At 48.3% G+C, this 24895-nt stretch overlaps 2 protein-coding genes across 14 annotated transcripts in view; one reads left to right on the top strand and one right to left on the bottom strand.

Annotated features, from left to right (window-relative positions):
- Positions 1 to 2863, top strand: part of GLCCI1 (glucocorticoid induced 1) — a 79498-nt gene extending 76635 nt beyond the window's left edge. For all 4 annotated transcript variants that reach the window (XM_045578380.1, XM_036429323.2, XM_045578378.1 and 1 more), the window contains one exon: positions 69 to 2863. In XM_045578380.1, the coding sequence (XP_045434336.1) occupies positions 69 to 417 (349 nt within the window). In that variant the 3' untranslated portion in view covers positions 418 to 2863. The remainder of the gene's footprint in view (positions 1 to 68) is intronic.
- A 15093-nt stretch (positions 2864 to 17956) lies between these two features.
- The window catches only part of ICA1 (islet cell autoantigen 1), a 112940-nt gene continuing 106001 nt past the window's right edge, over positions 17957 to 24895 (bottom strand). For 9 of the 10 annotated variants that reach the window (XM_045578394.1, XM_045578398.1, XM_045578393.1 and 6 more), the window contains one exon: positions 17957 to 18238. In XM_045578394.1, the coding sequence (XP_045434350.1) occupies positions 18117 to 18238 (122 nt within the window). In that variant the 3' untranslated portion in view covers positions 17957 to 18116. The remainder of the gene's footprint in view (positions 18239 to 24895) is intronic. The other variant, XM_045578392.1, reaches the window with a different exon arrangement.

The raw sequence follows: 24895 nt of genomic DNA, 5'->3' as shown, positions 1-24895 counted from the left end.
TATTAGTTCAGAAAGTGCTTAACTTTTTTGTGATTGTAAGTAAACCTCATTTTATTTTATGGTTTTAGGTCTCGTCAGCCTCTCTCAGTCCCTCTCTTTTCATGTCCTGACAAAAACAAGGTTAATTTCATCCCAACGGGATCAGCTTTCTGTCCTGTAAAACTCCTGGGCCCTCTCTTACCTGCCTCTGACCTGATGCTCAAGAACTCTCCCAGCTCTGCCCAGAACCCAAGCCTGGCCACCCTGACCGTGGAGCAGCTCTCCTCCCGGGTCTCCTTCACATCTCTCTCTGACGACACCAGCACGGGCTCCATGGAGGCCTCCTTCGTCCCGCAGCCATCCCCACAGCCCCCGCAGCTCCTGCAGGACCTGCAGGGCGAGGAGCACGTCTCTGCGCAGAATTACGTGGTCATCTAACGCAGCCAGGGCTGGCCCTACCGGACCTTCCACGGTAGGAACCAGGTCTCAGACGTCTACCTGCATGGAGTGACAAACTTTCTGAATGCCACCACCGACAACAAGCTACTTAGCAGCATCGTAAAGTATCTCTTAACACTGATCTTGGCAGAGATGGAACTCCTCGTCAGCAGTTTTTTGTGGAAAGCAGCAGTGCTTGCAAAATGTGTGTGTCACTGAGCATTTTAAGTGGAGACTATGCATTTCATAGTATGTTTGACAGATTAGTACTGTGTCCTGTGTTTTGTTCCAAATTCTTCAGTATAAATAAGCTCTATATCAAGAAGTTGCCTGTCTAAATAGAAAATGTCTTGCTGTGTTTTGTCCTATGGAAAATACTGTACTTCAGGATTATGTTTACGATCGATCCAGGTGTTTGTTTCTAACTTTGGTAATACATACAATGCAAAAAATAAAATAATAAAATAATGGCCACAACAGTTGCACAGTGCCCACCCTATGGCCTAGCTTCAGGTACTTCAGTTGAAGTCTAAACTCAGGTAACTTGGAATGTATATCATATTGGGATATTAACTATTTCACAGCTAAAAAGCTAAAGAGGGAACATCACTCTTTGCCTTTCCATGTTTTACGCATTTCCCTTTCCTCATTACATTCCACTTCCTTAGAATAAGAAGTGCATTCAGCCCTAGGAGAATGAGGACCAGCAAACCCAGGGTGTCTGACATCACTCTTGTCATGTGGTTACCAGGAAAACAGCTGTTGCATTCATGGTCACAACGTGTGTAAACATGGCTTTTTATTATTATTATTATTATTATTATTACAAGTTCAGGTGTTGCTCAGTTAATGACTGTTCAGTGTCGCATATAAAGTATCCAGTACCAGCCTGTGCACAAACATTCCACATTGTGTGTGATGGAATTTAAAGGAAAGAATGTCTAGGTTTAAATTCAGAGCGAATGAAGTTTCACAGGGAGTGGTTGAGATTTGTTTGTTTATGTTGGCCATCAAGGTCATGAAATGCTACTGTTTTATCTAAAGGCATGTTAATGTCTAGTTTCCCTTTTGGAAAGTCTTTAATTCGCAGGTTTAAAAAACGTTTGGGGTTATTGTCTTCCTCAAGCAGTTCAGGTGCACGAGTGACATTCATGTAGAGAGGGAATGTGTAGGTCTCAGAATTAATGCCACGGGAGTTAGAGGTTAGTTGGTGACTTACAAAAGCAGTAAGGTCAAATAGCCTTGACCTTGCAGACTTGACTTGACTTCTCAGCGCAGCGTGAACAGGGCCCCCAATGCTGCCAGCTGCTCAGGGGAAGAGCCCAGCTTTCAGACATTGTTTTCTGCCACACAGAGAGAGGATCCAAAAGCAAAGGGAAGTTTTCGTATTTTCATTGCATTGCTTTTAGTTCAATAAAACACAGAGTTGTTTCCATCTGCACCTTCCGTACATGGCACAGTTTTCTCAAGAATTAGGGGAACAAGATGTCTACTGGAACGTTGCAGTTCCCTTCAGTCATTCCCAGGTTGTTATTTTCTAAGGAGGTTGGAGAAGGAAGAGACGGTAGAGATGAAAGCAGCACCATTGATTTTTTTTTATTTTAAAGAAACGGCATCTATGTGTATGTGTTTGTGTGTGTATGTATTCTGTGTATTATTTCGTCACGATTCCAATTTTCTTCTTTCCACCAAAGTTTGCAGTAATATTCTCTCCTGAAGGCGCATTCTGGCTCCTTTAAATTAGTCAGTGTTACGTTGTAGGAGACTCATGGGAAAGGATTCAGTTTACTTTTGCCGTTTTCACAGGGGAACCTTTTTAAACAATCTCTTCAGCAGCAGACACCTTTAACCCTAATAATCTCAGGCCTTGATGAAAATACTATATTTTGTAGAATATGGTTAAAGGGAGAAACTTATTAGTTCTGTAAGATAAATATGAGCTCCATTAACTTCTGATACCCAGTTTAGCATTACCCATGTGTTGATCTTAATGCTCTGCTTTTGTCCAAATAAGATGCAATAGTATCAATATCAATTTCCAAAAGATGGACTGAAGATGCTTTTCTGGTGATGAAATCTGATGTACGATATTTATAGTGATATGTGCTTTTTATTTTCTCATGATAAACTGAATATTAATTGTGTTGTACATTTATTCTTAGCCTATATGAACGTTTTGAACCAAATGTGTTAAAGCTTATGCTTTGCCATATAAATTCGCCGGAAGTTGTTGAGCTCAAATGTATCCTACATCCAGCTGTAGAAAAATGTCAGAAAATTGTTTAAATTTTGTACATAGTCTTACTGTTTAATTCTAGCCACTGCGCTGAACAGTATTGGAGTTACCATCATTATGGCTTTACACAAGGAAATGTGTGGCTTTTGTTTTGTATTTTTTCAGTATAGAAGTTCCTGTGTCTTATTTAAATAAAGTTATTAGTAAAAGTGGAACTGCTCACAACCATCTTTGGGGAGACTGGGAGGCCGGCATCTCAACCATCACAGGAACTCGATGCAGGGTGATGGCCCTCTGTGGTGCTCACCGGTTCCCGACCTGCGTCTCCGGGGCTGAGGGAATCTAACTGGATCAGGTTTCCACAGCCTGCTTTCCTTCGACATTTAATTTACACACTTTCCATCACAAGGTAAGAAGCTAGATGTCTAAAGTTCCAAGTCTCTGAAATGCCCCCAGCTCTGAGCACCTGAAATAGAGAAAACATTGTTCCCAAGTTATTATTTTATACCTAAGAACTCTTGGTGGGAACAGGTTATTGTCTTAAGTTTGGTGAAATCATCTAAAAAAAAAAAAAAAAAAGTTGCCTATTTCTTGCAATGAAAGCTATAGTTTAAAAAACATGTTTATTTTCTACTCTTTTCATTTATGTTTAGATTCAGGATAAGAGGGAGAAAAGCTTGACAGAAGAGTGGAGCGTTGATGTTATGTCCCGCTACCCAAATGGGCTCATGATAGATCCTGTGCCCTAAAAGCAAAACAAACCACATGGAGCAGTAGTTTACCAGCAGAGGGCTCATATTCAAAAGCACATCTTACCCAAGAGATAAGATTTCACCTTTAAAACAAACTTTAAAATGACTACTTAATGTCTGTGCTTTTGCATGAAAAAAGGTAAAACACAACATTTTAATTGTGAAGTTTGTCAACTATCTTGAGGATGATTCATAATTCAGACGGGGAATTATGTACCTTATGCAACTTAAAAATTCCATTGCATGCCGGGACCGGTTTAGCTCAATGGATAGAGCATCAGCTTGGGGACTGAAGGGACCCGGGTTCGATTCCGGTAAAGGGCATGTACCTTGGTTGCGGGCATATCCCCAGTAAGGGGTGTGCAAGAGGCAACTGATCGATGACTCTCTCTCTCATCGATGTTTCTAACTCTCTATCTCTCTCCCTCTCTGTACAAAATCAATAAAATATATATTTTTTTAAAAATTCCATTGCAAGTGAATTCGAAGGAAAAGTAGAATTCTCAGCCCCATCTCTGCATGACTCAATCAAATGACAGGCTTAATATATAAACAGCCCTGGGAAACAAGCAGAATGTCAGTATTTGCAAAATAAAGTCTTGAAAAACAAAGGGGGGAAATTAGGCCTGAGTTCGAATATATGTTTAACCTTATACTAGCTAGAAATAACCACTGGAAGGTTATGAATATTGCAAAATAAGGGCTTATCCCCATGCTCCACCCCACAGGGTGAGGCCCCTTCTCTGTGTGAAATTTCCTATCCACCCATGTTCCCTACAACTTCTGCCTTCTCCCTCATCTGCTCAGGGCTCTGGGGCTGCAGGACTTGGTGAAGTTGGATCCCTTCATTCATAGAAGCAGTCAACAGCTGAATGCTGTAGTCTAGCCCAGGGGTTGGCAAACTCATTAGTCAACAGAGCCAAATACCAACAGTACGACGATTGAAATTTCTTTTGAGAGCCAAATTTTTTAAACTTCTTCTAAAGCCACTTCTTCAAAATAGACTCGCCCAGGCTGTGGTATTTTGTGGAAGAGCCACACTCAAGGGGCCAAAGAGCTGCATGTGGCTCACGAGCCGCAGTTTGCCGACCACAGGTCTAGCCCCACAGTTCCTCTCAGATTTGCCTCATTCCAACTTCAATAATTAAGTGGGATGAAGACACTATCTTATCCCCTGTTGCACCAAATCAGCTTGCCTCCTTACTATCCCCCATGCCTGTTTCCCAGAAGGCAGACGGAATTCCAAGTCCTGGAGTGTTCCCCATCTAAATCTCTCTGATGAGCCTTTTCCTTCCTCCCGTCTTCCCACTGAATTTCAAGATGCAGAGGCACGGTGGCTTCAGATCAGACAGCCAACCAGGTGGATGAATTTCATTGGAAATGGGATTCTCATGGCAAGGAAAGAACATTAAGAATGCTAGACTTCAGTACCTCTCTAAGCCATAGACCAGGGAGGGGTCAACCAGCTACTGCACATGGGCCAAATCCACCCCATGCTTGCTTTTGTAAGTAAAATTTTACTGGGCCAAAGCCACCCACACTTACTTGCTTATGTAATGAGTAGTAAAGTCTTAGGGGGATTAAAAGTTAGATGTGGGTTTCTGTCTGCTCCCCGAACCCCCACATTGTTCATGGATCAGGGGTATTGCCTATGGCTATCTTTCTGCACAATAGCAGAGTTTCGAGAGTTGTAGCAGAGACAGTCTGGCCCCCTTGCCTAAAATATTTACAGTCTGGTCCTTTACAAAAGAAAAACTGCTGACTTCCGCTATGGACCAAAGAGCAAACTAGAGATAGGTGATATGTACTATACATGTGGTTGTCTGTGAAATATATTCACAGACTCTTTGACCTACCTCCTTACAGGAGGTAGAGCTTCGTTTTCCTCCCCTTAAGTGGGGGCTGGATTTGCTCAGGTATTAGAATACCGCAAAGTGCTAGACTGGCCCTTCCGAGAGAGGGTTATAAAAAGACCGGCTTCTGTCTTGGGGTGTGCACTTTTCTTGGATCACTTGCTGGGAGGGAGGAGAGAGCTGTTATGAGCATTCTCGGGAAGTCTATGGAGAGACCCATGGCAAGTAGTGGAGTCCTCTGTCCGGTAGCTAGCAAAGGAACTGAGGCCCGTTGCCAGCAACCATGGGATTGAATTTGGAAGCAGGCCCTCAGCCCCAGCAAACCACTCCTGGGTTCCTGACCCTCAGAAACTGTGAGACAACCAATGTTTTTGTGTTCAGATGCTAAGTTTTAGGGTCCTTTGCTACACATGGTTAAAGAACTAATACAATACAGCGGCTCCGCTCCATGCCACCCCCTACCACCACACACATAGTTATACTCAGTATTGACACCTAAAGTCTTTAGATAGCGTTCTATCTTCTGGTTGCGTAAAACAAAGCTTGCCCCATTTTAGAATGGACACTTTTTTTTTTTTTAATACATTTTATTGATTTTTTACAGAGAGGAAGAGAAAGGGATAGAGAGCTAGAAACGTCGATGAGAGAGAAACATCGACCAGCTGCCTCTTGCACACCCCCTACTGAGGATGTGCCCGCAACCAATGTACATGCCCTTGACCGGAATCGAACCTGGGACCTTTCAGTCCGCAGACCGATGCTCTACCACTGAGCCAAACCGGTTTCGGCTAGATGGACACTTCTTAAAAGGAGCCCTTTGGACTCAGTCCATAACAGAGCTTTCCCATGCAAATTTTGCTATTGAAGCAAGTCACGTGGTATTAAGTTCACTGTGTGTATTGATACCTAAACGTTGTCTGATACTATTGTACTAGTAAACTATGCTACCTGAGACAAACCAAGTGAGGGAGTGTGGGGATTAAACCCTTCCAGAAAAGGATTCCCTATAGAAAATGAGGCAAGAAGGGATGGGGCAGATGATCAGGTTTTCAAGCTGGGAAAGAAGAAAAAGCAGAATAAAAAAAAAAAAAAAAGAAAAGAAAAGAAAAGAAAAGAAAAAGAAATACTTCTACCTCAAAGGTCTTTGTTTTCCCCCCTTAAGAGGAGTCTGGTAGCCACTGGTTCTAATCCAACCCATTCCATTCCATGGGCATTTGCATCTCTCACAAAGGAGATAAAAAATAAATATTTCAATGGCTCCAGATTAGTTTGGTGATGGCCCCTCTCATTCAAAACAGCCATTTTCTTAACCCTAAGAATTTGAACAATTAGGTCATTTTTCCTCCCAAAGATTTTCAGATAACAAGAAATGGGTTTCCTTTCACATGACAAATTCTACTCAAGTCTTGGCATCAGTCTGGAGCATGACTTCGATGACATTCCTTTAGCCAAAATTGGGTATGGTCCTGCAGGCAATGGATGTTATTTCAAACCGCTGTCTGGAAGCGAGCTGGATAAAAGGTGGATGTAGGGCTCCACCCGGACCTGCCAAATGGGGAGAAGGGTTCACGCTGGAAAGGCAAACCTTTCTCAGGTTTTCTGTTCCACTCTGTGAAGGAAAAGGGTCATCCCCGAGGGACGGCAGTTAACAAAGGACACTGCTCACGGACTGCAATCACAGCCTGCCATTTTTCATATGGGCTGAAACCAAGGCAACAGGTTCATCCTAACGCACTCTTCCTTCAGCCATGTCTGACAAACACCTGGCGTGGCCTCCCTGCTTCCCTTCCCGGGGACCACCCTGGGAGTTCTGTATGAAGAACCTGTTGCGTTTTGAATCCCTGACCCCTTCTCCTGATGGCTCCCCAAAATCCCAGACCATGGCAGCAGGACTTGTGAGGAGATGATAAAAACTTGGTGGGAAGGGGGTCTGTGGGTGGAGGAGAAAGTGCCAAGACACGCTTTCACAATAATTTGAAGCATTTTATCTTTTCTGACATGGAGCATGTATTATAATTTTTATAATGTTTTGTAAAAGAAGCAACATGCTTCATTCTGCAATTATTTGCAGTCTCCTTCCCCTGCCAGCTCCGGCTTCTTACACATCCATCCACCATCCAGCTTGCAGCAGAAAGTGGGTGTGACTGAAATGACTGCTTTCCATGTTTCTAATATAAAGACAAAGTGAAAAAAGACAAAGACAAGGTGGAATTCAAGGGAAGTGATCAACAGGAAAATAAATGCTTAACCTCACTAGTCACCAAAACATTGCAAATTGAAATAATGTTGTGGCCCTTAAACTGGCGAAGATTAAAAATAAGAAAAATGTTCAGTGTCCACGGCGTGGCCTCAGAGGAGTCACTCCCATAGCTATGATCAGAAGAGTAAATTGGGACAGCCCGAGCAAGAACGTGGCAGCTCTCTCACGGAGTGACAAAAAGCAGGTCACAAACCAGTGTGACCCCCTGGTTTTTCAAAAATGCATACATAAGTGAGTAAAAAAAAAAAAAAAAAAAAAGATATAAAGAATGTACTGAAACGAATCATGATTATATCCAGTTACATGAGCTTAAAATCTCTGCCTCTAAGGTCCTTAAGGACAGTGTAGCTCTATCGTCCTCCTGCTGCTATCCACTGCCATTTGCACCTTTCCTGGCCTGTGGGTGAGTCCGTCAGAAGCCACCCCCTGGATACTCATGCAAGAGGCCCTGGTCCTCCCCAGACCTCCATGCCCTCCCTGTCTCCCAACTGCCCTTGCCCTGTTCACACCTACAAAGCGAGGCCAGAAGACCAGGACGTGTCAGACCTCAGCCTGGACCCATTCTCGGTCTTCTCTGGGTAATTTGCCTGTAGCCGTGGACATGGTTTATGGGTCAGAAAAAAAAAAACCAGCCTGCTTGGCCTGGGCTTCTCTCCCCTGGGCTCACCAGTGAAGCCCTAGATACAGAAGCCAGGGATCCCCGGGGCTGGTGCCGAGGGCAGGTAACAGATGGGTGGCAGGCTGCAGGGAGCAGGAGCTCAGGCCGGTGTGTGGTCAGGCTTTGTTCTCTCCCTGCTGGCTTCTTCCTCTCTGGCTGGAGCCAAGGATGGCAGCTCCCATTGGCAGGATAAAAATACCTCGCAGCTTGACGGCTGAGGCCCACGCATGGCCAACTGAGCCACTGAGGGCAAGGGCAGAGGAAACGGTACAGAACGGCTGTGGCCGGCCTGCAGGGGAAGGTGGCCGGAGGACGCTCCCGCTGGCTTCCACGTGGATGGTTTGGGCTTCCAGTGCTCACAGGAAGTTCCAGGGACATAGGTGCCGCTGCATCGGCGTGAAACCCACAATCGGCATGCGTGTTTGACTTTTATTGTTCATCTATCCCTTGGAGGATTCATAGGAGCTATAGGTCATTTCCTCAGGAAAAATTCAGAGGTACATTTACACACACACACACACACACACACACACACACACACGATCTCAATCTCAAAATATGTATAGAACTCTGGGGCTAAGAAGTCCATAAATTCCTGGACAGGAATAGGGTTTATAATCCCAGCTGCCAGGAATAGCCATGAACTTCTAGAAGAGAATGAGAGGAAGGGTGTGGATGTGCCGAGTGCTGTGCCAGTCCCGAAAATGCCTTTTCTTTGTGCTGGAGACGGGCGCCATGGAGGATGCTCTACGATAGGGGTGTCAAACTCAATCAGAGAAGGGGCCAAAATCTAAAATCCAGCCTAAATCGCGGGCCGAATGGTTTACTGAACAGTCATAAACTGTCATTGTGATGGAAACGCAGCGGAGTGTAGTGATGACAGCGCGGTGCGGGCCACATTGCAAAGCCTGGCGGGACGGATTTGGCCCGCGGGCCTTGTGTTTGACACATGTGCTCTACGATGTGGAACCAGCAGAAATGCCAGCGAGGAGACACCTCCGGCCGAAATCACTTAAAGAGCTCCCGGGAAGTGGCTGGAGAAGGAAGCCGGGAGCTGATGTATATAGCCTGGCCTCCACTGATGAGAAATTATTTCTAAAGTCCATCACCTCTACCCTGGCTTGCAGAGGGGCCCTGGGTGCAGATCTCAGTTGGGTTCAGACGTTTCCTGAGCTCTGTAAAAAAAAAAAAAAAAAAAAAAAAAAAATATATATATATATATATATATATATATATATCTATATATATTTTTTTTTGATTTTTTTACAGAGAGGAAGGGAGAGGGATAGAGTTAGAAACATCGATGAGAGAGAAACATCTATCAGCTGCCTTCTGCACACTCCCCCCTGGGGATGTGTTCGAAACCAAGGTACGTATCATTGACCAGAATTGAACCTGGGACCCTTCAGTCCGCAGGCTGATGCTCTATCCACTGAGCCAAACCAGCTAGGACCATTTCCTGAGCACTTCTAATCCGCTCTCTGTTCGGGCAAGTCATGGAGAAGTGGCCCATCCTAATGCCAAAGCCAGGACTTAACATGAGGTGGAGCTCAGGGGCCATCTCCCACCAGTAGAGCATCAGGCAATAGGAATAGGGGCCTGGGGTTGGGAAAGGAATGGAGGCGGGGGGGCATGCAGGAAGAGATTTGATAGAGAGCCTATGGGGCCCAGAAGTCAACTGAGGTTCATCGTGTTCTCCAAGGAAACTGGCTCAATGAATGTGGCCACGTGCTTGTGAACTCCAGAGCGAGCACATGGGCATGTGGCGAACAGTAGGGCTCTCGTCAGTCTCCTATCAATTATCAGAAGGCAGGATGTAGGTGTATATTTTGTATTAAGGCTAAGGACCCTATTTTCAGAGGGAAGTACAAGGAACAAAGAGGTGCAATGGATCAAAGTTCAGGTGAGCCACAGGAGAGCAATCATGCTCATGCTGACCTAGTAACTCCAGGGTTGGGCCATGACAGCCCCCTCATCTCCTTCACCGGGTGTCCTGTCTAGACTTCTCTGCATCAGCTTGCTTAGACTCCGCCATTCCTTAAGGCTCCCATGGTTTTATAGTCACTGTGCATTGCTTGTTTTCATTTGGATTTCTACTCTTCTGTCATGGACACATTGTTTCATGTCATCCCCAGTTCACCATGGAAGGTGGGAGAAGCTGATAACTTCTTGACTCTTGTCGGGGTGGAAAGTTAGTTCTGCCAGGACTGCCCCGGGTGTGAGTTACTAGCTAAGCCCTGTCTCTCCTAGCAGGATGGGAGCCAGGACTGCTTAGAGGGGGACACGGGTGTGACAGGTAGTGAGTACGTTCATGTGGAACTTTCTAGTCTCCTGTAAAGACAGAACTGCCAAAATTACAAGGCTATTTTCCACTAAAAATAAAAACAACTCATGCAGCTTCCTTTTTTAATCCATATCTATTTTCTTCTTTCCTTTGGACAAACTAGATTTTACTAGTGGTTAGACAATCTCATACGTTACACAGTGTTCCCTCTAGTATTTCCAGTACTCACCTGACACCATACTAGCACGTAATTATTATAATATTATTGACTTAATATTTGCTACACTGTACTTTACAACACCATGGCTTTAAAAAAAAACAAAAAACAACAACAACACCAATCTGTACTTCTCAATCCCTTCCATTTTTTTCCCTCAGCCCCCAAACCCTCCTCCCCTCTGGCATTCATCAGTCTGTTCTCTGTATCTAGGCATCTGTCTGTGCTGAATTTTCATGTAAGGTTTTCAAAGTCAACTTTGAAGACCTAGAGCCTTTTTAGGGCAGATGTACCAGTACCCATGGAATATTGTCTGCCCTGTCCCAGTCCCCGGCCCCTTACAGTGAGGCATGCAACCATTTCTGGCCAATGGGCTGTGTACCATTCCTTGGGTAACAGCACAGCCCGTGCACCACACCCCAGCTCTACCTTGCCTTGGTTCAGTGATGGAAGTACTCACACGTTTCTTGAGATCAGCCATCAGCTGATGACGCTCCCTCAGCATCAGTCCCTGAGGGCTTGTGAAGGTCCAGCCTCACTGACCCATGCTGGAAATATAGCATTAGTGAGAAAGAAAGGAAATTTTCTTGTTGTAAGGAAATGTGGTGGTGGTTGCTGAAGCGTAACCTGGCCTATCCTGACTTTCCCACAGATGGAGGCTGGAAGACAGCCGTGGGGACACACCGGGAACAGGCATCTTCTTTTGAGGTTCATGCCTATAGACTCCTGAGTCTGCAACCCAGGCTCTCTGCTTCTGCTGCCCCCACAGGCTCTCCTCCTGGAGTGCTGCCTCCCTCTGTGTATGAGCCAGAATCCACTTCTTTTTTCTTTTCGTTAAAGCCATGCTTACTGAGGCGTACAGTGACGTTCATCCTTCTTAGTGTGTGGTTCTATGGATTTTGACAAATGCAACCGTGTAACCACCAACACAATTAATTTCCAGGAGCATCCCGACATACCCAGAACTTTCTTGGGCCCCTCCCCCAGCCTCAGGCCCTGGAAACCGCTGATCTGACACCTGTCATAGATTTGCCTTTTTCAAAATGGCATACGAGAGGAATCACACAGTGTGTAGCCTTACAAACGAACAACCTTTTTACTTGTGAATGCTTTTAGGTGGATAGAAAAGTTGTAAAGATGGTATAAAACTTCTTACCTGGTTTCCCCAATATTAACACATTACGTAGCTATAGGACAGTGTCAAATGGAAGACATTGACATCAGTATGATACTATGATACTATTAATTAACTATGGACTTTATTTGGGTTTCATTCATTTTTCCACTGATGTCTTTTTTTTTTTTCTTTCCAAGATTCAGTCCCAGATCCCACATGACATTTATATAGTTGTCTTTCTCTTTAATTTCCCCCATCAGCGGTGGTTTCTCAATCTTTTATTTTTTTCATGACCTTGGTACTTTCGAAGGATACTGATCAAGTATATTGTAATTGTCTCTCAGTTTTAGTTGGTTTTATATTTTTGTTATGACTGGACGGAGCTGTGGACCTTGGGGAAGAATACTACAGAGGTGAAGTTTCCTTCTTACTGCATCCCAGCAGGGAGTACAGGACCCCAAGGTGAAGGATGGTTTTGCTTTGGGAATTAATGGTGTGTTCCCGTGCCCCGCTACCTAAGCTCCCGTGGCATGCATGTACCACAGTTCCTTTATCCATTCGCTCAGCAAAGGATATTTAGGTTGTTTCCAGTTCGGAGAGATTATGCATAAAGCTGCTACAAACATCAAAATCCACGCTTTTGTGGGAATGTAAATATTATTTCCCTGGAGGGTGAATTCCTAGGCGTGGGATTGCTGGGTTGTATGGTAACTGCATGTTTAACTTTCTGTGAAACTGCCAAATTGTTTCCGAAATGGCTGTTCAGCCAGCCTTCCCATCAGCGATGTGTGTGAGTGCCCGTTGCTCTGCATGCCCCTTCCCTTTGATCAGTGGTCTGGTCAAGGGTTCGCGTGCAGAATGCCTTTCCGACGAGCACGTCCCCTTCCTGTGACAGAGCCTACCTCACTCCTACTCTCAGCACGAAATTTTGCCCAACTTTATGGAAAAGTCAGGAGCCTCTTATTCATCCTTCACGCCTCCATTCCCGTGGGGTCTGGGAAAGAGCTAATAAATGATGGGGAGAGAGGGTGGCACTTGAGGGTCTCCGGGAAGGTGGTGGGAAGGAGATGCTCCCACTCTTACTTCAATAGCATTTACCAAGCGAGTAAATGGGACACTAGTGGCCACGCTTGTGTGCTGTTGTGTGAGCACGATATTCGCTCATGTAGAAACTCCATGAGCAGGGAATGCTCCATCCCTATGAGATGATGAGAAAATGGAAGCTCAGAGAGGGCTTATGACTTGGAGCTGGGGCAGCCTCCACTTGACCACAGATTTGTCCAGCTCCAGAGCCCAAACTCTTAAGTACTGCCCTCTACTACTGTCCTGAATCCCATTCCCAAAGGCTGCATGTAATAATTGGGGGGGGGGGGGGGGGGGGGAGAGAGAGAGAGAGAGAGAGAGAGAGAAAGAGAAGAAAAAAGAGAGATTGGACCCTAATCAGTTTGGCTCAGTGGCTAGAGCATCAGCCTGCGAACTGAAAGGTCTCAGGTTCGATTCTTGGTTGTGGGCACATGTGTGCAGGAGGCAGCTGATCAATGATTCTCTCTCATCAGTGTTTCTATCTCTCTATCCCTCTCCCTCCCTCTCTGTAAAAAATCATATATATATAGTTTTTTTAAAAAAAGAGATTGGTTCTTAAAGGAGTGTTGGGTGTCTTTGTATTATTTTCTTCGGCTTTCAGTATCTAGCAAACACATTGAAGTAAAAGTCGCTTGGTCTGAAGTCAGAGTACGTGTATTCCGGTCCTGGCTTTTCACTAACTTACAGTTTTGTGGGGAGTTTTATGGGAGGGGGTGTATAGTTTTTGTTTTGTTTTTTAATTTTTATGTCCCTCGGTTTCCTCATCTGGACATGAGCAGATTGGCTGCCAAGAGCTCCGTGATGCTGTTTGAGTTCCAGGAAGCCAGCTGTAAGAGAGCTGCAATGTAAGTCTCTTCAGTGGGCCCCCGGGGAGCGCCAGGCCATCCAGCGGAGTGTCTGGAGGTGGCCTCAAAAGGGGCCCCTTGTAGTGGGGTTTCTGGAGAACATCCCAGTTCTTTACACCGCCTCACTCCATACCCCTCTGGCAAGACTACACCAGTGTCTCCTCAAAGTCATCCCAGTGAAAGCCAGAGTGGATCACTATTGCGTTTTCCTGCCCAGGATCCACTTCCTCTTCCTCTAGTGACAGCACCCCAGTTCTCCATGCTCACCCTGAGGGTCAGGGACAGGCACATGTAAAGCCTGATTCCCCCACCCACATTCATCCCAGTGGTTGACAGGCAATTGGACACAGGACCCAAGGCAGGCTCAGTTCCAAAACTTTGCTGAAGGTTCTAGTCCCTTTGCTTCCTTATGAGAAGTCTCTTGGAATGAAGAGGGATTTAGAGCTAGGAGCTGAAGAAGGGACAATTAACTAGGGTATTGCCTGAGCCTCTAGATGCAGCTATGCCTGAAGCATAAACTCTTCAGTTACTTGGGCAAATATATCATCACTTTTTTTTTTTTTTTTTTTTTTTTGTGTGTGTGTGTGTGTGTGTGTGTGTGTGTGTGTGTGTGTTTAAATGAATTCTAGTTGAATGAGGTTTCAGATGTGTTCTTTGAACTTTCTGCTTTCTCATCCATACTTGCCCCTCTGTCAGGGTTCCAGAATCCTAGTTATTTTGATGATGATGATGAAGAAGAAGAAGAAGGAGGAGGAGGAGGAAGAGGAGGAGAAGGAGGATAGGAGGAGAAGGAGGATAGGAGGAGAAGGAGGGGAGGGGGAGGAAGAGGAAGAGAATGAGGAGGGGTGAGGAGGAGGAGGAGACTCTATAAGCTCCATGAAGGACAAGCTCTAATGTTGTGTTATGAAATATATAACATTATTGCCGACACTCCACACCCACTTCAGACCCATCACAAACATCATTCATTTTTCAGAAGCCTTGTCAACGCAGAATTCTCGGCAGCCATTGCCAATCAGTCCAGCTTGGCTCCAAGCTGAACGCTGTTTTCCAGCACAGCTGAAGAGACCTACACCAGGGCGCGGTGAGTGGTGCCAGTTGGTGGATTGTGGAGATGGTTTAAATCAAAGCTGAGGGTTCATTGCCATGGCCCGTCTGAAGGACACTAGTTGATCACAAAGACAGATGCAACTTTGATCTCCTGGCAAAGTCAGCAGTGCTAATAGTTCGCCTGATCCACTGCCAGGGCCTGGCCCCTGGGGGCAGGTCTCTGAGAAAGGGAAGCAAGGAGTTCAATCAATGTTGGAGGTGAAGCGTGAGCAGAAGGCAGGAGAGGTCTGGCAGGTACCATTGACCCAGATGGCCAGGCAGCCGCTCGGGCACCTTGGGGGTCTCATCCTGGCCTCACACCCAATGGAAAGACCCTCCCCAGCAGGATGGGTGAGCCCCACCGACGTGCCCCCTGGCAACTCAGGGTTCCCCGGGGCTGCCAACTCTGAGCAGATCACATTTTCTTGGGCCTAAACCTCCGTCAAAAAGTGCTGGTTCTTTCTACGTTGGCGCATTTCTAATTCTGAATCTGATGGGTGCTTTTCTCACTCTCCCAGAACTCAAAACCAACTTGACATTTCTAAAATTACATTTTGAAGGCAATGAATCTATAATGGGCACCAAGGCCCCTGCCAGCTGGGGGGAAACAGTAAGAAAGGAGGAAGTAGAAAGAGTTCTGGCTCCCTCCTTCCATTGGAAGATTCTCTATGTATGGGCAGGGCAGGGGGAGAAGTGTTTTTTTTTTGGGGGGGGGTATGTAGACCACCTGAGGTTGCAGCCAAGTTCTGCAGGAGCAGGTGCTGTCCCAGTCTCCCTGAGGGTTCCACTGCAAAGGCGGGTCAGGCGGGCCTCAAGACGTGGCATGAAAACGAAGAAGTGAGACTGGGCGAGATGAGGGTGGGGCTCCTTTTCTTCATGCCCCAGAGTTGGGGTGTTCTCTGAGGCTGGCCCCCAGAGAAGGCCCCTGGCCCGGCACACAGCCCCGCGTAAAAGAGAATCTGGCAGCAGCTGCTTCTCCTTAAACTGAGAGGTCGCCGAGGGGCTTTGTGTGCGCCTGGATCAAAACACGCCCATCAAGAGGGATCAAGAGCCCAGCCAAGTGGATTGCAGATGGGAAAGGGGGTTGAATCTTTTTTCTTTTTCTTTTTTTAACAAAAAAATGTAAAGAAAATTCAGGGAGAAAATGCCCCATGTGCGTTTCTTTCTTTTCACTTGTTGCAAAGCCTGCCCGCCGACCACCATTCTCCTCTCCCCGTCCGTCACTCACAGATCAATGTTAGCGTGCAGCCTGTTAGTGTTTAAAGTGATCCATTCAACATGGGAGAACCCACAGCCTCTACCTGCCCCCTCCCACCCGGCTCCCTGCGTCTGCAGCCTGGAGTCAGCCCCTGCTGACCCGTCTCCTCTCTGCGGCTGCAAACAATTGTGACCCAGGATAGAACTTAATGCACATTCCACCTGGGGCAGTGCCCTTGAGCAATCATTAATCCGGGCTACAAGGTGACTCCAGGGTGCTGGGGACTGGGAGACAGGGGACAGGCAGGCAGGGGCTGTGTTCTCCGGTGGGGGTGGGGGAGGCAGATGCAGGGTCATGTCTGCGCTGAGTCAGGAGCCAGGAGAAGGGCAGGAGGGGGCTGTCAGGGTGAGAGAGGGTGGTTCCTCAAAAGGAAACCACACCACGCTTGTGGGGAGTCCCTGTGCAGAAGGTGGGGTCCTGGGGTGGGCAGGGCTGGGATAGGGTAGCTGAGGGTAAGGAGAGGGGCATCGTGGGTGGAGGGGGCTGCAAAGGCACAGGCCCAGAGACCAGGGTGGTTTAAGGGTACAGCAAGCCCTCATGTGTGAGTGTGTGTGGGGGGGGGGGGGTTGGGGAGGGTGGCCAGGTGGGGCCTTGGGGTTGTATCTTGATCTCCTTAAAAACTGAGAGTGCCCTGCTAGGAACTGTTAAGTGAGGTTCTAATGAATGAGATTCCGGGACAGCCCGTGCTGGCAGGAAGTGAGCAGATACACAAGCCACATAATGCACATCCCATCCCCCCACCCCCGTCTTCTTTCTGTGCAGAAAAGGAAGCTGCCTTCGGCTCTCCCTGTCTGCCTTCCTCCGGACTGCCACCCGGGTCCCGGGCAGTGGCTGGGCCCTTCCGTGAGGGCACACACAGGCAGTGGGGAGCCCAGCATTCCTGTGGGTTTGGGGGAGACCCTTGCAGAGCTGGGGACTAAGGCCACAATGAGAGCAGAACCTGGCCCGCCCCAAGCCCAGCTGAGCACTTAGAACCATTTCCTGGCTAATCATCAATTCTACCCCCACACAGGGCCACTACCCACTGAAAGGGCGGTATGCAGGCCTCTGTGGACCGCTGGCCTCTCCCTTAGCATGCCTCGGGGGACAAGGGAGGGGCGGATACCGGCTCTGGGGTCTCCATCACTGTGCGGTGTGTACTCCACTTATGTTCCCATCTGCAAACTGTCCCTCCCACCCCTGCCTCAGCCAAGAGAAGTGCAGGTCCTCCCAGCTGCTGGGCCTCCTGCGGGTGTGAGCTCTCCTCCTCCTCCCTCCCTCTCCTGTCCCTCCCCCCACGCACCTCCCCATTGTGTCCCCACCACAGATTCATTTATTAACTTGACTTTGCGAGTCAAATACCTTCTCCATTTAATTAAAAAACAACAACAGCTCATGTCACAGGGACTACAGAGATACATGCTTTTGAATTGTGGCCTCGGAAGGACAGCAGGAGACACTGGCATGGCCGACAGGGCTGCTTCCCAGGGATGGGTCATGCAGTCCACCCTCTGCCCAAGGACCCACACGGCCATCGGGAGGGGCCAGGATGGTGTCTGTGTGGCGTCCCGAGCTGTTTGGGGGGTCGGTGGCTGGGCAAATGGAGGTGTCTCCCTGCAGCCCCCCTCCCCAGGGGACGGACAGGGGTGCAGCAGGCGGCATTTAGGCTTTGCTGCCCCTCCTGCTACCTCCGAGTCAGCAGACACCTTATATAAATCCAACCCAGAGTAGGTTTAAGGCTTGAACTTGGACCTCACCATAGCCCAGGGACAGACACATCAGCAGCCACGAGGCAGGTTTTGGCAGGAGAGCGGCCAGCCTGGGACCCCCTCCTAGACAACCCTGTATGGTTAGGTCCCCACAGAGAATGCACCACCTCCCTGTAGACCAAAGAAGAGTAAATAATCATACCAATAGAAACTGGGCCTTGGACCCTTTCGCTTTATTAAAATGGCACGGAAATAGTAAAACAGCATACTGATCACGTGATCCGCCTGCAGCCCCCCCACCCCCACCCCCGGGGTGCTGCTGAGGAGCGAACATGGGCCCCCTGCCAGAGGCCGCAGACTCATGCATTGAGCAATTCGTGTTCTTTATCGGTTTTTCCCACGGCGTCAGGGTTTGATAAGGGGTCGAGGTCAGCAAAGAGGCTGAACCAGGCGGTCAGGTCCGAGGCAGGCTTGGCGGGCTCTGGAGAGAGACGAGCAGAGGTCAGCACACCACCTTCCAAACGCCCGCCTCCCCCACGCTGCCTGCGGGGCCCAGGCTCCCCGTGGAAAGGGTGGCTGCTCAGCCAGACAAAGCCCATGGCGCTGCACCTGAGACCCAGGAGGGAATTCCAAGTCCCTCTGCTCGCGGGCTGTCACATTTCTCAACCATGGCCTGATGCTCAGCAAAGACCCACTCTTGGTTAAACCCCACACCAGCGGCTGTCCAGAGCCCACAGAGTTGTCTGAAACCTCAGGCCCAGCCACTTCACCACCAGCAGGAGATAGACAGCAGTTATTTCCAGAATCGGACTGCGTGGCTGAGGAAGCGAGGTGCCTTCCTGGGTCCCCCCAGAGGAGTCATTCCCAACCCGCTGGGTCAAGAGAAATACCAGTAGCCACTCCTCGGACTTCAAAGCCCCAGGCCAGGAAGGGGGCTGGAGTCCAGGCCTGAACACTCAGGGTCACTGCCTTCTTCAACCCCCTCCCAGCAGGCAGGGGAGGCGGCTTCCACAGGGGCCCCAGGCGCCCTCTGGGCTCTGAACCGACCCCACCCCCTTCGGCCTCACCGGAGCATTCTCTTCAGCTGTTCTCTTCCCAAACCACCTGCCCCCACTTCCTGAAGACCACAATTATAGAGCCAAATTATTTCCCAGATGAGAACATTTTCAAAAGAGGGACTGATGCAAGTGATTTCTAAAGAAGTCGGGGGCTCTTCTTTATCGAAACCATCCCACATGAGAAGGGGAGTTCACTGGTGTGGATGACCCGTGCGTTCTTCCCTTCTCCAAACAGGTGGGAGAATCAAAAGCACAAAGAAAACGTCTCTTTGACAGGTGATCCTTCTAGCTAAGAGCAGCTAGGAATATGCTTGCCATCTGGCTAAAAGGAGCCTCAGAGACTGTGGGAGGGCGAGTTGCTAAAAGTGGTTGTATCAGAGCGATGGGGAGCTGGGGAACTGGTGGGAGTAGACCACCATAAGCAGGAGATAATCAATGTATCTACTAGAGCAGTGTTTCCCAAACTTCTCTCACGAGGAGAATCACCTGGTGGAATTGTTAAAACCAGAATTCTAGTTTAGCACTTCTTAGTTGGGATTCAGGAATTTGTAGTTTAACAACCCCACCAGGTGATTCTCATCATGAGAGAAGTTTGGGAAACACTGTACTAGAGAGATAAAACTACTGTCAGCAAGGCTAGTTGGTAACATGCCAGCATCACTGTGTGACATTAGCTGAATCCCATGTGCAGTTAGCCCTCAAGACCCTTGGTTTATTTTGATACCATAAACTGAGACTGGAGATATCTCAAGATTGTCTGCTTGGGAGTGGGGAACAAGAAAAAAAGAAAGAAAAGGAAGTAACTTTCTTTTGTCATGGAAGAGGTCACACAAGGGAACTGTCTGGAGCAAGACTGATGTAGGCGGATAGAGAATATCAAGATATCTTAAAGAGAGCCCCAGCGAAAACACCCTTCAGACTCACTTCCCCTTCCTCCTAACCTTTGCAAAGGCCTCCGAAGGCCCTGAGTGGGCGTGGCCTGCGGGAGGCTCTGGCTCCAGGCCCCTGTACTTGGGGGCGGCCCTCATATTCCCCAGCCCTCACGGTGGGAGGGAAAACCAGGTGCAACTATTTGCACACACCTACAAGAACGCCATGGGCATGCTTTTTGAAGATAGCAGACACTCCCTTTAATGTCCTGTGTCAGCCCAGGGAGAGGGGGGTGATGGCCAGAGGGAGGGAGAGCCGCAAAGGCGGGCGAGATCCCCAGTGTAGCAGGTGTTCTCCGGCTTGTCTCAAAGGAGAATGGAGCGCAAGAGCTCGGTAGGCCCTCTTCTGAGACTAAGAAACCGGCTCCTCCTGAGAAGCGCTCAGTCCTCGCTTTGTCTGGTGGTGGCAATGGCCTTTTCAGCTAAAGACAGCAACCCTCAGTGGCCTTTCCTAGCTTGCTGGTTTTTTTTTTTTTTTTAATTTTTTTTTTATTGATTTTTTTTACAGGGAGGAAGAGAGAGGGATAGAGCTAGAAACATCGATGAGAGAGAATCATTGATCAGCTGCCTCCTGCACACACACACACACACACCCCCCCCCCACCGGGGATGTGCCCACAACCAAGGTACATGCCCTGGACCGGAATCAAACCCGGGACCTTTCAGTTCCCAGGCCGACGCTCTATCCAATGAGCCAAACCAGTCTCGGCCTAGCTTGCTGTTTTCACCCGATCTTGGGGGAGCAGCCAGTCACATGGAAACACACGTTGGGTTCCTCCTCGGTAGATTAGACGAAGGGAATATGAATGAGGACAGCCAGCCAGGAAAAAGAGGGGAAGAATGTACTACCTGGGATCATGCATGATTTCAGATATTGCATCAAAAGCAACCAGATTTTGAGGGAATTTTTCTGGACTCTGATGACAGTTGTGTAATAATATAAAGTTACCAGAATCCCAGGAACCATCCCCGTACCGTGGGTGAATTTTATAGTATGTAAATTATAGCTCAATAAATCAGTTTTTAAAAAATGAGCACTATTTGGCGTCATCCAGGAGTAACATAACCTCTCCGATTCCTAGAAACAGCCCTGGAGCATTTTGCTCCTAAACCCAAATCACATCAAACAGTGGAAATGTGGAAAGTTAAGACCTCGGTTCCACTGAGTGCCAGACAAAGCCGAACGAGGTGGAAGCTAACTGGTTACATGTTACCCCTTCCCTCTGCTTCTCTCCGGAACACTGAGGCCCGTCTGTGCTCAGCAGAGCCTGGCCCCTCCCCACTGCCCCTGGGCCTGGCCTGGACGCCCTTGGTGCCCACACCAGCAGCCTGTGCAGCACCTGGGAGCTGGCTAGAAATGCAGGTTTACGGTGCCCACCTGACCTCCCGGATGGGAATGCCGGGGGTGGAGCCCAGGAATTGATTCTAATGAACCCTCTGTGACCGTGTCCGTGAAGCACGTGTACGTCTGGGAGGCGCTGCCACAGATGGTCTCCAAGGAGGCTGCCAGGGTCCCCATCTCCGTCAGAATCAGAGCTGGGACAAGGAGACAGGCCCTCCTGGGAAATACAGGGGTCCGCTTCAGGGTCCCACATTCTCCCCAGGCCGCGAAGTTTTAAGCTCTTCGATCCTTCAAGCAATCTGGGTTCAGGAGGCTGACGCTTCCAGAGGGAACCCGAATGACTGGGAGGAAAGCCAGGGGCGAGGCAAGGCGGGCAGCCTCGCTGGAGTCCGCGTGCTGCTCACTGCACCGAGATCGCTCTTTTTCAAGGTCACGCTCGGCGCTCAAGTTTTAAAATGACTCCAGAGATCACTGGCAGGAAGAGGCAGGTCCCAAGCATCATAGTTTCCAGAGTATTTAGTGGACCACATTCCTAAAGGAGGCAGGTCAAGACGGAGCTCCCGTTCCTTTATAGAATGGGCATGTTTCCTGAACGTCCAGCTTACGGACCTAATAAAATGTCTGTGGGTCAAGTCATACTTTATAAGTACCACAAAGACAACTCCGAGTTTCAGGGCTATCATCTGACTGTGATGGCGGCTTCCTTCAATCAGACCACAAATGTCTCCTACCTGGACTCCTTCATAAAACACTGTGTTGGTGAATGTGGTCCACCTCATGACCCACACAGGCCACAGCTAGGATCTATGGAGTTGGGGGCTCTTCTGCAGAAGAGGGCATGGAGGAGGAAGAGCCTAAAGATACCCCCTCTTTGGGGACTAAGAGCATGGAGACAGCCTATCTCAGAATTGTCACAAGGACACAGGGCATCAGGATTCCCCTGTCCTGGGGCTGAAGCAGGACATTAGTCCGCTTGCCATCACAGTCTCTGCTCAGGATTGCTAGGAAGCATCAGGCCAGCAGTCCCTCTCTGTGTGCACGGAGGGAGACAGTGGTGTGCCTGTGTCACCCATTATAGATTGTTTTAAAATTTTCAAGGCAAACACAGAGCTCAGCTGCCATTTCCCCCTCACGCGTACCTCGCAGGGAATTTGTAGGGGAGGGTGTGGTGAGGGTGATGATGGACGGGATGCCAAGCCAGGTCTCGACCCTCTCAGCCTCTGTCAGGAAGATTTCTATTGAAAGGTAACTCCAGTGTTGCTAATATTCCTCTAATTGCTGTCAACTGTTCTCGCCACGGTGTTAGTCGGCTGAGGCGTTAACACGAAGGAGTGGCTAGAAAGACTCCCATCTCAGAGGAACTGTCAGGAGAGGGTGGTGAGGGAGGGGGGGGGGGGGCGCGGCAGTGCCGAGAGCTCTGTGAACAAATGACTATCCTAGAGCTCTCCATCCCTTTGATATGTCAACTGTGCTACCCATTTGCAGGAAACACATAAACTTTTATTGGAGCAATCCTGCCTCCTCTACTTACATAAGGGAAAATATAAATCAGCCAGGAAGCTCGCTGGCCAGCTAGAGCGGAGGAAGCCAAAATAACGCCCTGCAGAGTAGCTCTCTACCGTGAATGGAACTGCACCAAGGGGAGGAGGGGAGCACAAACACCCAGGCGGGGCTGATGGCCACTGGGGAGGGGTGGGCTATCCTTGCCTTCTCATTGGGGCTCAGGCAGTCCCTCTACCCACATCTCTGCATGCCTCATTTTCTCACCTTCTGCAAGTCTTGGCTCAGGTCTCATCTTCCCAGTAAGAATCCTATAATTCTGCAGCCTGCCCTGCAGCCCCACAGCATTCCCCATCCCCTGCTTCTTTTCCTGTTTTTTTTTTAGGACTACCAAAACCATACTTGTTCTTTTCTCCATAACACTGATCAGTTTCCAGCCTACAATGTTATTTGCTGATCATCGTTTTCTCTCCGTTAGAAGGTGAACTCCAGGGAGGCAGAAAGCTTGTCTTTTGAGTCCTTGGACAAATCCCCAGGGCCCAGCACTCAGAGGACCCCGTACATATTTGCCGAATGAATGAGAAACTTGCCAGAGTGCTAGTAGGGAGGTGGCCCCAAGGGAGACTTTGTTTGGCTGAGAAATAAGAGGCCGCCCTATAAGACCTCTTTCCCTTTCCATGGGAGAGCTCACCTTTCTCTCTTGTGGCCAGAACCCCTGTGTCCTTAGACTCTAGTGTGGGTTGGTGCCTTTCCTTTGGACTTGGGGCAGGCTGACGTGCAAAGGCCTGGGCCTCTGTTCTTGTCACTGCTCCAGGGCCCAGTGCTGGGGCCCCTCTGTGGGCGCTGGGCTGAGGCCTCACTCTGCCTTCTCAGGAAGAGGGTGTGGAGTCTGACGTGTAGGTGTCAGAGTGGAGCACGCACAAGCGCATGACACAGCCACCCTGGCAAATTGGGGACACCACCACCACCACCACCACCACCACTGGACTCAGATGGCAGCAGGGGCCCTGGTGCCTCCATAGCGGGGGCTTGAGTAAGGTTCATCCTGCTGGATGGGAGATCGGAGTTGTGGGTGCCGGCTCCGCCTCCTGACACCCCCATAGCTTGTCAGACCTCCACACAGGCAGGTGGGGTGACGCTCAGCCATGGCTGGCCTTGCTTATCTGGGAGCTCTGTGCAGGCAGCGATGAAACCAGCGGTGAAACCCAGGGCCAGAACGCATTTTTGGATTTCATGTCTCCTTCCTATCTCTAACTCCATTTCTGAAAAGAGTTGAGATGGCTACCAAGCAGGACTCACAAAAGAAGATGAAAGGGAGGATGGATTTCATAGAGAAGGAGGACTTTTTTTTTGTCTTGCCCACCAACTCTTGTTGTGTCCGTGATCTCATCTCCAACAACCTGAGGTTTCTCTAATAGCCCATAATTACTTAATCATCCCAGCTCTGCCGTTTGTTCTCAGCTTTAAGTGCGAGATAAACAAGTTGTTTATTAAGGAGCTAGGCTAAATTCATGGAAAATCCAAAACAATTTGAGAATTTCTTAATACTTTCTTATAATTAAAGCAGTACGAAAGGAGGAACCATATTGAAATACTAGAAAATGGTTCCCTTTACTAAGGTCTGTTCGACTAGAAACTCAAACTTGAAAATTGAAATTTCAACCTGCGTGAGTCTTAGTTTTTGCCTCATCAAATCAATATAGCTTCCAGGCCAGCAGTTCTCAACCAGCGTACCGGCTGTTGGTGCGCCCCAGTGTGCCCTGACCCTTCACCAATGCTTCTGACCACTCTGATGAGTGTGGAAATGACTCATGCTGTCACCAGGGATACATGGAGTTGTTGGGCCATTGCTTCAGGCAGGAGTGAAACTGCTGAGCTGAGAGCACACTCAGGGTAGGGATGAGCCATGATGGGGAGAGAGCAAGAGCAAGATAAAACCTAGTGTGAAGAGTTAAGAAGCCCAGTGTTGTGTCAGTTGGGGACGTGAAGAACTTTGTCTTGTGAGAGTACACAAGGGCACTCAGGAGGGTGATGGCCGGGCAGGAATGGCAATCTGATCTCTCAAGTATACCATGAACGCGTCTAAAACCAAAAAGGCAATGAGATTGAGAACCACTCAACTCACCGTGTATGAATAGAAAATATTAACATGGAGAAAATTGTGAGAAGGAATAGATTTTAAACCCTGTGATATATATTTTACGGCTAGAATGTGATTCTAAGATTTCAGCTGAAAAGTTCTTGCAGATAAGAGAAAATGACAAAAATTAAGAAACAAACCAAAAAGATGCTAGATAGGAAACAAAACT

The sequence above is a fragment of the Pipistrellus kuhlii genome, unplaced genomic scaffold (genome assembly GCF_014108245.1).
Source record: "Pipistrellus kuhlii isolate mPipKuh1 unplaced genomic scaffold, mPipKuh1.p scaffold_m20_p_10, whole genome shotgun sequence".
In the NCBI taxonomy this organism is placed as follows: domain Eukaryota; kingdom Metazoa; phylum Chordata; class Mammalia; order Chiroptera; family Vespertilionidae; genus Pipistrellus; species Pipistrellus kuhlii.
Note: the sequence above shows the minus strand (reverse complement) of the source record. Positions and strands in the feature narration are given on the sequence as shown.